Source organism: Lepidochelys kempii, chromosome 8 (genome assembly GCF_965140265.1).
Source record: "Lepidochelys kempii isolate rLepKem1 chromosome 8, rLepKem1.hap2, whole genome shotgun sequence".
In the NCBI taxonomy this organism is placed as follows: Eukaryota; Metazoa; Chordata; order Testudines; family Cheloniidae; genus Lepidochelys; species Lepidochelys kempii.
The window spans coordinates 16398013-16410850 of record NC_133263.1 but is presented as its reverse complement, the minus strand read 5'-3'; the positions used below and the strand labels follow the sequence as shown (position 1 = coordinate 16410850).

Genomic DNA, 12838 nt, shown 5'->3' with positions numbered 1-12838 from the left:
AGTACTGTAAAGTGCCAGTATAAACAAGGCCTCAGTCTCCAAAGAACACCACTCAAAACATCACCCCAGATGAAACGAGGCTAGGCGTGGAACTCAAGCCCCAATCGCAGAGGTGAAGACTAAAATTTCACAGCAGTTCACCTGCGAACAGCAGGTAACAGTGCTGCTTGCAAAACAGCTATTGCGTCACTCACCAGTCTGTGGACACACACACACTATATACCCTGCAGCAGCGTTTACCTGCTGACATTTAACGTGCTAGTGATCAAGGGAGCGGGCTAGCATGGTGGCCTAGAGACATCACTCAGCACTACGAAAAAGGACACCCCGGTGGGGCTGTAAGCTCTACTGCAGCGAGAGTAAACCCCAAACTTCTGTACTGTACCAAATTAGGCAAAAACCTGCGTGTGGACAAGAAAGCATTAGACATAGCGTGCAAGGGATCAGGGAGCATCCAGTGAGCCAGAACAAAAAAACACACAGTTAAGTCAGAAAGGAGCAAAAAACAGAAGTATTTTGATGCAAAAAACAGAGTCTCTTGGATGCTGCTATAGCACCTAGCACTTAGGTAAACATGCAAGAAGCTTGAGCGGTCAAAAATTGTATCCTGCTTTAAAAAAAAAAAAAAAAAAGGCATCATGCTGTTACTGAGGGATCTGCTGCCATTTCACTAAACTAAATACAAATGCAGCTCGAGAGCAGATGTGTTCACACACAGAGTCATTCTTCCCCTTTTGACCTGAAATATGTGGGGTAAAGCAGCTTCCTTTGCAAAAGACGAGGCTTCCTTATATTCTCCATGGCAGGGGGAGCCTTAGAAAGATCTGAGGGTTCCCAGTAGCTGTTCGGTACCTCTCCATGGGACTGGATTTTTTTATTATTATTATTACTTTTGAAGACAACTGTTTAGAAGGACTTGAGAGAGATTCATCTTGTCTCTCGAATATCCTGGGGCCAAGATGGCTACCACTACACTTCATAGAAGAAATCCTGTTTGGATTCTGGTTTATCACCTACTGCAGCCAATATGTGTAATACATCACATTAAAAAAAAACCTGTTCTGAATAATTCCCCAACACCCACCCCACCCCCAACTCCTCCTACTGCGCCTTAGTGTTGCAAGGGCAGGAGATATGGGCTCAAACAAACATTGCGCACTTCAGTAGCACCTTCCTGCTTTATAAACCTCTATGAATCAAGCCTCAGCCTCTTTGGGCTGCAGCCCCACATTTACAGAGAAAAACCGAGGCAGACAGATATGATCTGACCTGACCTGCCCCAAGGTCTCTCACGAAGCCTCTGGCAGAGGTAGGACTAAAACCCACATCTCCTTGTTTCTAGTGTTGTGTTTCCCAGCTACATCTGCTCAAAGTTTCTGCACTTTTTCTTGGAGAACTAGCTCTAACCTGACAAATCCAGCAATTTCCCCTCCACCAAAATAAAAAATAAATTAGCCACTGTCTTAGAGCCAAAATTAAACTCTTTCTACACCCTCCTCTTCCCCCCCCCCCCCCATGGAAGGTTGTAACACCAACATTTAAGGGAATACTAGGCTCAAGGGAAGTGATCCTGGCCATGACCTGAGCTTCCTAATCCAGCCACCACGTTTCAGACTCAGCCAGAGAAGGCACAAAGGGGAACAGGGGGTTGAAGATCACCACACAGCTTTGCCGTGTAACCTGCATCACCTCCACAAGAGCCCTCCGTTTCCACCCTTTACAGTTCATTATTAACATCACTTTCAATCTTAGCATTTGCAAGACTTTCTGAATAATTTATGCATGGTGTCGCAGAGAGGGACATATTTTGATGAAAACCAGGCCACTGAACCTATCAGGAAGAAATAAATGGAGACAGTGGAAACAGAGTCAGATCCTCCCTTACTTAAAAAAAGGAAAGCCAAAATATAAGAAAATCCTCACTACAGAAATGGGCCCCAAGCACTGCAGGATTTTTAATGAGCTTAGTCTTCCGCAAAAGCTAAGTTTTTTTATTTTTAAGCCACATGCATTCAAACACTAGCATCCTTCTGTGCTTTTAAACAACATGGTGAAAATAGTGCAACCCCAGGAAAGCTGATCACAGAATCCATAAGATAAATTTTCGTTTAAAAACAAAAACAATCTGGATTTAAGGCGAGTGAGAAAACTTAATTATACCCATTTAAAAAAATCTTTCCTGATTAGATAGACAGATACAATGCTTAACACTGCTGATTTTAAGCAGCTGGATGTGTAATGAGACTTGCTGAGCAAACCTGGAGTGGAAAACAGTTCTTGCCAAGGGCTACCTTGTGGCCTACATACGAGTTATAAATTTGCAAGGAATATACCCCTCTGTACTTGGGGCTTAACCTTTTCCGTCATACAGGCCAATCAGTCACAACTGTTCAAGCAATGCTGGCAAAAATCTTCCACACTTCTAATCTCATTGGACTGCAGGTGAGGGGGGAAGAAATTAGGAGACTACAACAAAACACTGCATAGATACTCAACCCTGGTCATTTATCACCATCAAAGAGCCAACCCTTCACACATATCCTGTGTCTAAACTGAAGTGAAGAAGATATGAAACAGCCAACAGAAAGTGAAAGAATGTAAAGATGATACTCTCAAGCAGATATTTAAATAGCTAGTTTTACTACATCACTTGCACTAAAAGATCTTGTACTTAACCCCCACATCCACTCCTTTTACTAGCTTAGTAGATTTTTCCCAAATTGATCAGGTTGGTTGCCGTTCTCATCCAAATTTGTTTCCCAGCTCCTCACACTCCTTGCAGCAGCAGGTAACGGAAGGAAAAACAAAACCACCATAGAGTCAGGAGTTTTAAGGCCAGAAGGAACCACTCAATCATCTAGACTGACCTCCTGTATATTACTGGCCACCAACACCAGCATACTAAACCCAACAACAGAAATGAGACCCACAGGAGACTAGACTATTACGTCTCTCAAAGCCTGTGTGGCGGCACATCATGATTGATGCTATGCAGAGACTTTTCTGTAGGCCTTACAACTGAGTGCTTAACAAGCCAAAAGGAAATTTACTACCTTAAGATATAAAAAACAGTTAGGTCCTAAGCATCCTCCTACTTCACTTTTCTTTGCAAATAAAGAGTGAGTTTGTTGATTATGAGAGTCAGACACTAACATCAATAGATATATCCAGATACAGACTTCGGCAAGTTCTACCCCAGGCCACCCCAACGGTTCTGCCAGACACCTCAGGATTCCTCCACAATGATTTAATGAACAGTTGTGGATAAAACAACTGAGTGGTCTCAGTGGGACCAATCCTGCAAGATGCAGGGCACCAGTTCTTTCTGACATCATGGGGCTTTCCACATTGAAGAACAAAGTTAAAAGGGCCAAATTCTGTTCTCTGTCACACCACTGGAATCAATGGATTTACTACAGATTTACATCAGTGTAACAGAGCAGGATCTAATTTACTTTAAGCCATTTTGACAGCCAATGTTTGGGACAGGCAGAGAAGAATACAAGCAAGGAAGAAAATACACATTCTGGAGCTGCTACCCTTTAAAATTTTTTGCAAACAAGCCTGCTGCAATAGTTTCAATTAGTCTAGTCCTGCACCATGGTTGTGTGAAATGCATTTTTAATTGTGACCCAATTCAGAATCACTTTGCCTCTAGTGCACTACACCTTTTGCCTCTGTAAGCAGTGTCAGGATGAGCTCCACCCTGACATCTGGTGGTGAGGTGTGGCAAGTTGTGGAAAAGAACTTCAGGGGCCGATCTCATTTGCATAGGCACACCCACCACGCCTAGAATGAGACCATAGCTGCCCAAATGGTCACTTTGGCTGCTGTGGGATCCCCAGTGTCTCTGTTATTGGGGCAGGAAGAATAAATTGTTATTACCCTGATTATGGGAACTGTGCTTGGAACTGTACGTGGCCTTTTGTTATGATGGAGGGATTCACCATCAACTAACTAGCACTCGCTAGGCAAGGGTCATGGGTTCCAAAACTGTGTGAATGGAGAGAGGCTGGGGACAAGTATTAATACTTGGTGGCATGGGCCCCTTGGTGAGGGCCTTACATGTTGATTGCACTTCCTCCTCTCTCCACTGTGGAATATCAGAGCTAATTTTGATTTCATTAGAAGTCTAGTTATATGCTGCTGAGCTCACTTTGGGCTGACAGTGCACCAGCACTGGGGCTCCCCTACTATAAGCTGAATTCACCTAAGAGCTGAAATCACTGAGTGTTGTGTTAAGTAGTGGGGGAGCCTGAAGATATATTGTGGAGCAGTTTGCGGGACGGCTGGTGAAGCAGTTCGACGCGGAGCAGTGTGTGGATGGCAGGAGCTGCTTGTGGGCCATGGAGCTGAGCAAAGGAGTTCGTGGGGCGGCTGGCGGAGTGGAGCGCCGCTATGGAGCGGTCAGCTTCAGATCACGTAAGGTGCCTCTTACCCCCGTCCCATTTCCACCCAGGTTGGGAGGTAAAGCTCCGCCGATAAACTTTCGAACTCTGGGGCTGCCCTGACCAGGGACAGAGACTTTTGGGGCATTGGACTTTTGGGACTTTGGGTGATTTGGGGTTGCTGGACTCAAGAACCAAAGGGAAAAGGGCATGCCCCAATTTGCCTGGGGTGGGGTTGTTTTTGCTCATGGGTTGTGTTATGAATCCTGTTGGTGGTGTTTCCCCAACATAATGCCACATTGTTTCTCTCTGTTATTAAAAGGCTTTTGCTACACTCAGACTATGTGCTTGCGAGAGGGGAAGTATTGCCTCTTGGAGGCGCCCAGCGGGGGTGGTATATATTTGTCCCAGGTCACTGGGTGGGGGCTCGAGCCGGTTTGCATTGTGTTATTGGAATGGAACCCCTAGATATTGAACCCGGCCCTTGTTGCTGCCAACTCTGACGGGCAGAAGGGTTACACCTCTAATCAGGGGTTCTGTGGTGCATTTGATCTGTATTTGGAAGCATTCCAGTGAAAGTGTTTTACAGAAGGTGCTTTTGGGGAATTCATACATCTCAATATTCTGTCACTATGAGATGACGTTTCCCCCACGAACATCACCACGTCCTTCTGTTCTTGACTTTTCCTTTTAAAAACTTTCCCAACCCATTTTAAAAAAATATAAAATAAAATAAACCTGAAATTCTATTCTTGAAAAAGGTCCATACAGAGAAAAACAAACAGTCACTGCCTTAGCTAAACTGATGTTTCAGTACAAAAATATTCACCTAATATAAAGGGGCTGTTACTTTGCATGGCATTCACAAGACAAACAGGATTCACATGCACTCTCCAACTAACAGGTGTGACTCTGTCACACTTCCTCATGGAAGAAGTCTTAGTGCTTGTCTACACTGGCACTTAACAGCGCTGCAACTTTCTCACTCAGAGGTGTGAAAAAACACCCCCCTGAGTGCAGCAAGTTTCAGTGCTGTAAAGCACCAGTGTAGACAATGCACCAGCACTGGGAGCTGCGCCTCTCGTGGGTGTTTTTAAAAAAGAGCGCTGGGAGAGCGCTCTCCCAGCGCTCGGCCGTGACTACACAAGCCACGTTAAAGCACTCCCACGGCAGCACTTTAGCATCGCCAGTGTAGACTAGCCCTTAATTCTACCTTTAATGCAATTACACATGAGAAAGGGCCACAGAATCAGGGCCATTTTCTGAACGATATACACCTTTTAAAAAAGACATACAAATACAATTTAGGGGTAAATGCTCAGACTTTAACTCTCCTAGACTATTAGGAATAGAAAGTCATATCACTATTATTGTTTTTTCCATAGCGCCTACAAGCTCTAATCATGGACCATTCTTCTAGGTTCCATACACACGGCACAAAATCACCTTTAAAGTGCCACAGTAAGTGTAAAACACTGCAGTCTCATTAATGCAAGCAGTAGAGTTTGACATTGTTATTAAAAAGCCAATATAAAAATGTCCTAAATAGAATGTCTAGGAAGTTACTTAGCATTACTAGATATTAGCAATCTCCAGACCAGAATCAGACGAACCAACACTTTTTTGCAAATTCGCAAGAAAACTTATAAAAAGGAACTCATTCATTGCAATAGGGTGGGTTTTTTTTTTTTGTTGTTTTGGGTTTTTTGTTTGTTTGTTTTTTAAACACACACACACTTACCAAACCCATCCCAAGACTGGAACCCTTATTTGCTGAAAATAGAGAATTAAAATGGTCACAGACAGACAGACATATAGAACAAAGAAATGTATCCTAACTGCGTATTAAAACAAATCAGGAAGATATTAACAAACTCTCTCTTTTAACCATGATTTGAGGACTTCAATAGCTCAGACACAGGTGAGAGAGAGGTTTTTCGCAGGAGTGGGTGGGTGAGATTCTGTGGCCTGCGTTGTGCAGGAGGTCGGACTAGATGATCATAATGGTCCCTTCTGACCTTAGTATCTATGATGTGTATTCACATGGGCTACATGTTTTAAGCTGATTACGCTGCTTTATACTCATATGTTCGTTTAAGAAAACACAAAGGACATCTACACTGCAAAGAAAAACCCGTGGCACAGAGTCTCGGAGCCCAGGTCACTTGACTCGGGCTCGCAGGGCTCTGGCCGCAGGACTAAAAATATTTCAGTGCAGACATTCCCAGGTTGGAGCCTGGGGTCCAAGACCCTCCTCCCTTGCCAGCTATCAGAGCCCAGTCTCCAGCCCAAGATGGTACATCTATAGTGCTATCAACCAGGGCTCTCAGATTCGCTGCTGGGGGGTTTTCTTTGCACTGTAGACATACACACACAGAATGACTCTGCTTTTAGACGAGGAAGACAGTATGTCTTAACCAGCTCTCACATTACTTAACTTTCAGTTCATATTCCTCCGAATAAATCATTTTTTCCAAAACTTTTCACTGAATGTCCATTAAGCCATTTTAAGAACTGCACCACAACAATGTTCATACCCTCTATGTATTATGGCTGAAGAGTATGGTCCATATTGTAATTTAGATTAGTGGGGCAAAGAATGCATCTCTCAGGTACACCCAGGAGTAACAGAGATCAGAATACAGATCTACCTTCCTAGAACACCAACATAAAGAAAAAGAAATTCTACAGACCACAGTACTGTAAGCACTGATTGCATCATAGCAATTAGAGACAGAAAGGTTTCAGAGTAGCAATCCTGTTAGTCTGCATTCGCAAAAAGAAAAAGGAGGACTAGTGGCACCTTAGAGACTAACCAATTTATTTGAGCATGAGCTTTCGTGAGCTACAGCTCACTTCATCGGATGCTCATGAAAGCTTGTGCTCAAAGAAATTGGTTAGTCTCTAAGGTGCCACTAGTACTCCTTTTCTTTTTGCAATTTATTTGAGGATAAGCTTTCGTGAGCTACAGCTCACTTCATCAGATGCATCGGATGAAGTGAACTGCAGCTCACGAAAGCTTATGCTCAAATAAATTGGTTAGTCTAAGGTGCCACTAGTCCTCCTTTTCTTTTTTAGAGACAGAAAGACACTTATTGAAGTACCCAATCTGTCCCTCTGAAAATACAGTATGTGACACCCTCCCTTCCTTCTCTTCCCCCAATAGAGTTCATTTCAGTTATTACACAGCACACTTGATTTTAGCCAAAAGGCCAACACAATAGTTCTATTACTCCTAAAGTTTTCACTTCAGTAACAGATCAAGCTGATCATTACTCAGGCAAATTCAGAACAGGATTGCTCAGAGAAGTCAGTCGTCTATCCTGTCAGAAAATAGCTTGTTGCGGTAATAAGCCAAGAGAAATTCAATGCAGTCCATTCTAACCCTTCCATCTCACACAATATGCCTGCTAGCGTGATGCCGTTAATAGCCGTTACTCATATGGGTCTGATTCAAGGCCCAGCAAAGTCAATGCAAAGACTCCCCTCGACTTTCCTACTGAAGTCACTTGGAGTTTTTGCCACCATCTTATTCAGGGCCAGGATTTCATCAAAGATGTTTATTGAAATGACGGTAGGAAAAAAACCTGAGTCATAAACCGTTCTTTCCCTCGAAGAAACCAATACACTTTCTTCCACCACAATTTATATAAAGTTCCAAAGTCTTCCTATCACCAGGCAACATTGTAACTCATCCTTGTCGCTGCTGGACCGGAATCATCCTAGCTGTCTTGGATATATGGAAAGTGACACAGATTTCAAGAATTAATAGCTAAGAACACACAAGGGCAACTGCAGCGTCTTACCACATACCCAGATGCCACTAAAGAAATGCAAGTCACATTAATTCAGGGTAGCATAAAAATATTTGTCATAAAGCCCGATCCTGGCAAGAAGACAGAAAGCATTCCTAGATCAGTCTTTCCTTAAAAAGGAATTCACTAGAACTAGACTTTGATTAATCCAGAGAAATTTCAAATGTATGTTCCACTATTGTACTGGAAAGAGATACGTTGGCTTCAAAAACACACCACTTGTAGATGGCTTATCCCCAAACAACATGCTGATACTCAGCAGGAAAAGGGTCTCTTATGATGCCACAGAATTAAACATGCTGCTGTAATACATCAGGTCTGCAAACGAGCAAATTTGTGAATGCTTATTCTTTGACAGCCAGTCACCCAAAGTGTAAAGAAGTTCAAAGGGGAATCCTGAAATACAGAACCTCTGTGGTGAGATTATAAGTGTAAAGGACCTAAACACCTGTAGGCTCAGAATTTCACCTGAGGGGGAAAAGAGTACAAATAAAACCCCAACAGCTGCACTCAGCATTTATGAGGAACCCTCCAATGACAAACCAGAATGTAGGAGCCCTGGATAGGAATGTCACCTATCCTGATTTTCAGTGGGTAACCCTATCTGTGTTTTAGAATCCCAAAATAACTCGAGGCATACAAAATACCATGCTGTAGTGTCCAGATGTGAGAACATGGCAGCATCATGATGCTGTTGCAAATGAATTTTTTCTGCAGGAACCACAGCCATGGAGGATGGATGAGAAAGGTTTAGTCTCTCTCCTCCCACCCTCTTCCTTTTGTTTAAACAAAAATAATCAAATTATAAAAATAAATAAAAAATGGGAGTACATTTAGGTTACAAGATACTTTGACAATATGCTTTTAAGAGAGAGCAATAGAGACATTAGCCAGAGGAAATATCCATAATTTAGTATAATTTCACTCTCTACAGTGAAAAGGAATCTGTATAGGGGAGATTACATTAAGAATATAGCACCTCCAAGACCATATTTAACATGATTTACTCCTACCCGGGTAGATAAAAATCTAACCACGTCACACCTATATTAATCAGGGCTGTAACATGATTCAATAACACAATTACACCCGTTGGGTCCCAACTACACAAGCAAATCTAAGCTTGAAATATATGATAGAGCAGGGTGGGGAAGCTAGGATATGTAAAACACTATCCCTACAATATTTATATTGTAACTGGGACACCTTGTGTTTTCAATGCGGGAGAAAGTTAATCTGAGGATCGCATCTCGATTCTGTCCACTTACAAAATAAAAAATAAATGCTAGGATAAGTTAATAGTCTTAACCTACAACCTAATTTTACAAGAAATTGTTTCCCTATTACAAAAATCACCACTTCAGTTTCCACAAACTGCTTTGGGCAGAGGGAGGAATAGGACCCAGTGCTGGGACGGGACAGGCCAGTCTTTGGGGGTGAGGGATAGCTCAGTGGTTTGAGCATTGGCCTGCTAAACCCAGGGTTGTGAGTTCAATCCTTAAGGGGGCCATTTAGGGATCTGGGGCAAAAATTGGGGATTGGTCCTGCTTCGGGCGGGGGCGGGGGGTTGGACTAGATGACCTCCTGAAGTCCCTTCCAACCCTGATATTCTATGATAGGTCAAGTGTGAGATAAATCAGTAATTGTACAAAAACCATGTGTATGAACAGCTGACTGCATAATGCAAGGCAGCAGGTATTGTTACCAGTCTCTTTCAAGAGATGGATTTCATTACTGAATCCACACTTCACCATATAACGACATGTATTTTTTAAAAGTAATATTCATGCAGATTTAGAATTCAAAAGCAGGTGCCAACACTTTTCCTTATGGCAGGCAAGAGATTCATCACTCAGCTTTTCAGATGTGTATTACAGGGTTTCCCTGTGTGTTTGCATGCCCTATGGAACTCTGAAAACTTTGCTAAGAATGCCTGCATTACCATTAATAAGAACTGCTCACAAATGTATTCCTCCTGAACTAATGGGAGAACAGACAGACTAAAAACAGCTTAATTTAACACCATTAGCTACTTTCTAAGAGAAAACAGGAAAAGGACACACAGTAGTGTACAGCTCTTCCATTTTAGTTTAGAAACAATGACAACCAAAAGTAACACGCATGATCAGCTTTGAGAGAAGCTCTGTATCTAGTGAACTGTCTTTTACTGCAGTCATATACGTAAGCCACACTTCAAGTCATGAGGAGCAATGTTGCAGATAAGGTACAACCTCCACACTGAGAGGAGTTAAACATTGCTAGTATTTATGAACCATGACCAAGTGGCATTTAGCCTAAAGATGTAGAGTCATGGGGATTTCGAAGCTATATTACAGATTCACTTTATCAGAGAGGAGTAGACTATACAATTCTACCACCACAAGGGTTGGATTTTTTTCTTCTTGAGGGACAGAATTTAGAACCAAAAAAGGGATATTCATCATTGTTTGTGTGTTTACTTTCCTGATTATTCAACTGGCAACATCTTCTGGAGAGGAGGCAATTGTCCTCCCATCCCCTGTCCCACTCTATTACAAGAAATTGAATAAAGAATTTCAAACAGAAGAGAGACAGCTCTGCTAAGAGCTAAAGCAGTAAGGAAAGACAAGTGCTGCTACCTTTTAAATAACTAGGTAAATAATGCACCTACAAAAACCATAACCCGTCCCCTTTCCGAGAAGCTGCTTTCACGTGGCCTTTCCCAGTAGAAATATGCTAGGACTTTCAGAAGGAGAAGGGAAAAGTCATTAAAGACCAACCCATTTTTATTTACATACCAAAAGGTGAAAGCCAGATAATTTACAGCTTGCCTGCAGGACTGCATTTTGGAAGACACCCCCAAGACATTCTCATTCGGAGTTCCTTATCTTCCCCCAACACCTGTGCACCACACCCCAACCAAGACTGCCCAGAGACACATCTGTTACTAATTAAGCTATAGTACAACTGTTGAAAAACAATAAGGTATTAGCATGAAAGCGATCATACAAGATTAATACTTAGCTCCTATTTTTCCCCACAGCTTCCTGCTTCTCCATCCAATACCCTTCCCAGACGCTCGTATCTGTCAGCCAGTGCCGCCCTGTTATTCCACCATGCAAAGGTAACCCGGGTGGCACTGGGTCAGATACATGCGATTCGGGATTCCTTATCAGGTTTAAGCCACCATCATTCCTTCCCCCTGCCCTTCAGGCTTCTGACACGCTGTCACTTACTCTTGAGTGCTGCAATGAGCGACTTCCCATCTTTGATCAGCTCCTTGATGAATTTGTTGGTCTTGTCCAGCTCAGCTTCATGAGATTTCAGCGTCTCTCGGAACTGGGGGCTGTCCAAGCAGCAGTCACTAAATTCCAAAGCAGGTAGTCCCATGGTTTCCTCACACACCCCTCCAACAACCCTTTAAAAAAAAAACTTAAAGAAGGAATTCCCACGAGTGCAACCAAATAAAAAAAATACACGTATATGTTCTTAGTCTATTTGAAAAGAAAACGAAACTTTATCCACAGACGAGCACGCCTCTCCTCCCAATTGGTCACAGATTTCCAGGCACCTTAGAGGGAGGGAGGGGAATCAATTAATTAAAAATAATAAGCAGGTCAAAGGAGTTAATGAGGCTCAGGGTCTGCACTGGGATCCGCCTCAGATGCCAGGGGGTGGGAACAGGAGCAGCAAAGAGGAGGGGGCTCGTGCTGCAGTAGCAGCAGCTGCCGCTGCCTGGGGACTGCTCATGGCGAGAACTTCCACACACGCTGCAAACCCCAGGGTGCCTCCGCCGCTGTCTCCCAGCCCATTCAATGCTGCTTGCTACCTAAAGTTCCCCAGGCTGGGGGAGAAGCAAGGAGCCCAGCGGCCTCACTCGGCGGCAGCAGCTGCTGGTCAGCCCAGCCAGCCCTGATGGCATCCGGGACCAATCGGGACGCTTCCCTTCCCCGTTGGAACGTTGTGTATCATTTTTCCGAACGCGCTTCCCATCAGAACGTCCGGGTATCTTTTTTCTTCGAACGCGAGGCCTCCTCTTGCGCAGCCGGAGCCAATCGGCGCAAGAGCTGCTGGGGGCAGGCAGGGGAGAGGGAGGAGGGATGCCCCAGCGATGATAGAACAGGCGAGGGGGGCGTGGCCAGGCCTGTGTCAAGTCGCATGAAGGAGGAGAAGGAACCCCCACCGCCTCTTAAAGGAATACCGTTGCTACCGAGACCGCAGAAGGCATGGGGGAGGTGCTGGGACAAGAACAGGGGTTACTCAAGGACATTCCTCTGAAATCTGTTGCTACAACCTCATGCGGGACCAGAGGAGACCCAACAAGAACAGTGCAGGAATTTGGGGGGGTGGGCACTTCCTAGCCTCTGGTGGGATTCCTCTCCCTCTTAACACGACTAAACTTTCCCTGTCAGGAGAAGAGGACTTTCCTTGACAGTACTGTACAAAAACTTTCTACACACCAACCCTGCATGGGCTTACATGGGGCACTGGAAGGCAGGAGACCTGGGGTCTGTTCCCACCTCTGCCAATAGGCTATTATGTGACCTTTGGCCAATCATTTCACTCCTCTCTGCCTCGATTTCCCCTCCTGTCGTGTGTCAGGATTATCTATATTGCAAGGAGTGCTGGTTGGGATAGTTTCTGTTTGTTCCTGTG

At 43.9% G+C, this 12838-nt stretch overlaps 1 protein-coding gene across 14 annotated transcripts in view; it reads right to left on the bottom strand.

Annotated features, from left to right (window-relative positions):
- ARHGAP26 (Rho GTPase activating protein 26) overlaps window positions 1-12246 on the bottom strand; it is a 327129-nt gene extending 314883 nt beyond the window's left edge. For 7 of the 14 annotated variants that reach the window (XR_012160231.1, XR_012160232.1, XR_012160233.1 and 4 more), the window contains exon 1: window positions 11419-12245. Coding sequence is in view for 7 of the 14 variants with exons in the window: in XM_073355709.1 (XP_073211810.1) it covers window positions 11419-11572 (154 nt within the window). In the remaining 7 variants the exon portion in view is untranslated. Of the gene's footprint in view, window positions 1-11418 lie in introns of all 14 variants that reach the window. The other 7 variants (XR_012160237.1, XR_012160235.1, XR_012160236.1 and 4 more) reach the window with 4 other exon arrangements.
- Between the last annotated feature and the right edge of the window lie 592 nt (window positions 12247-12838).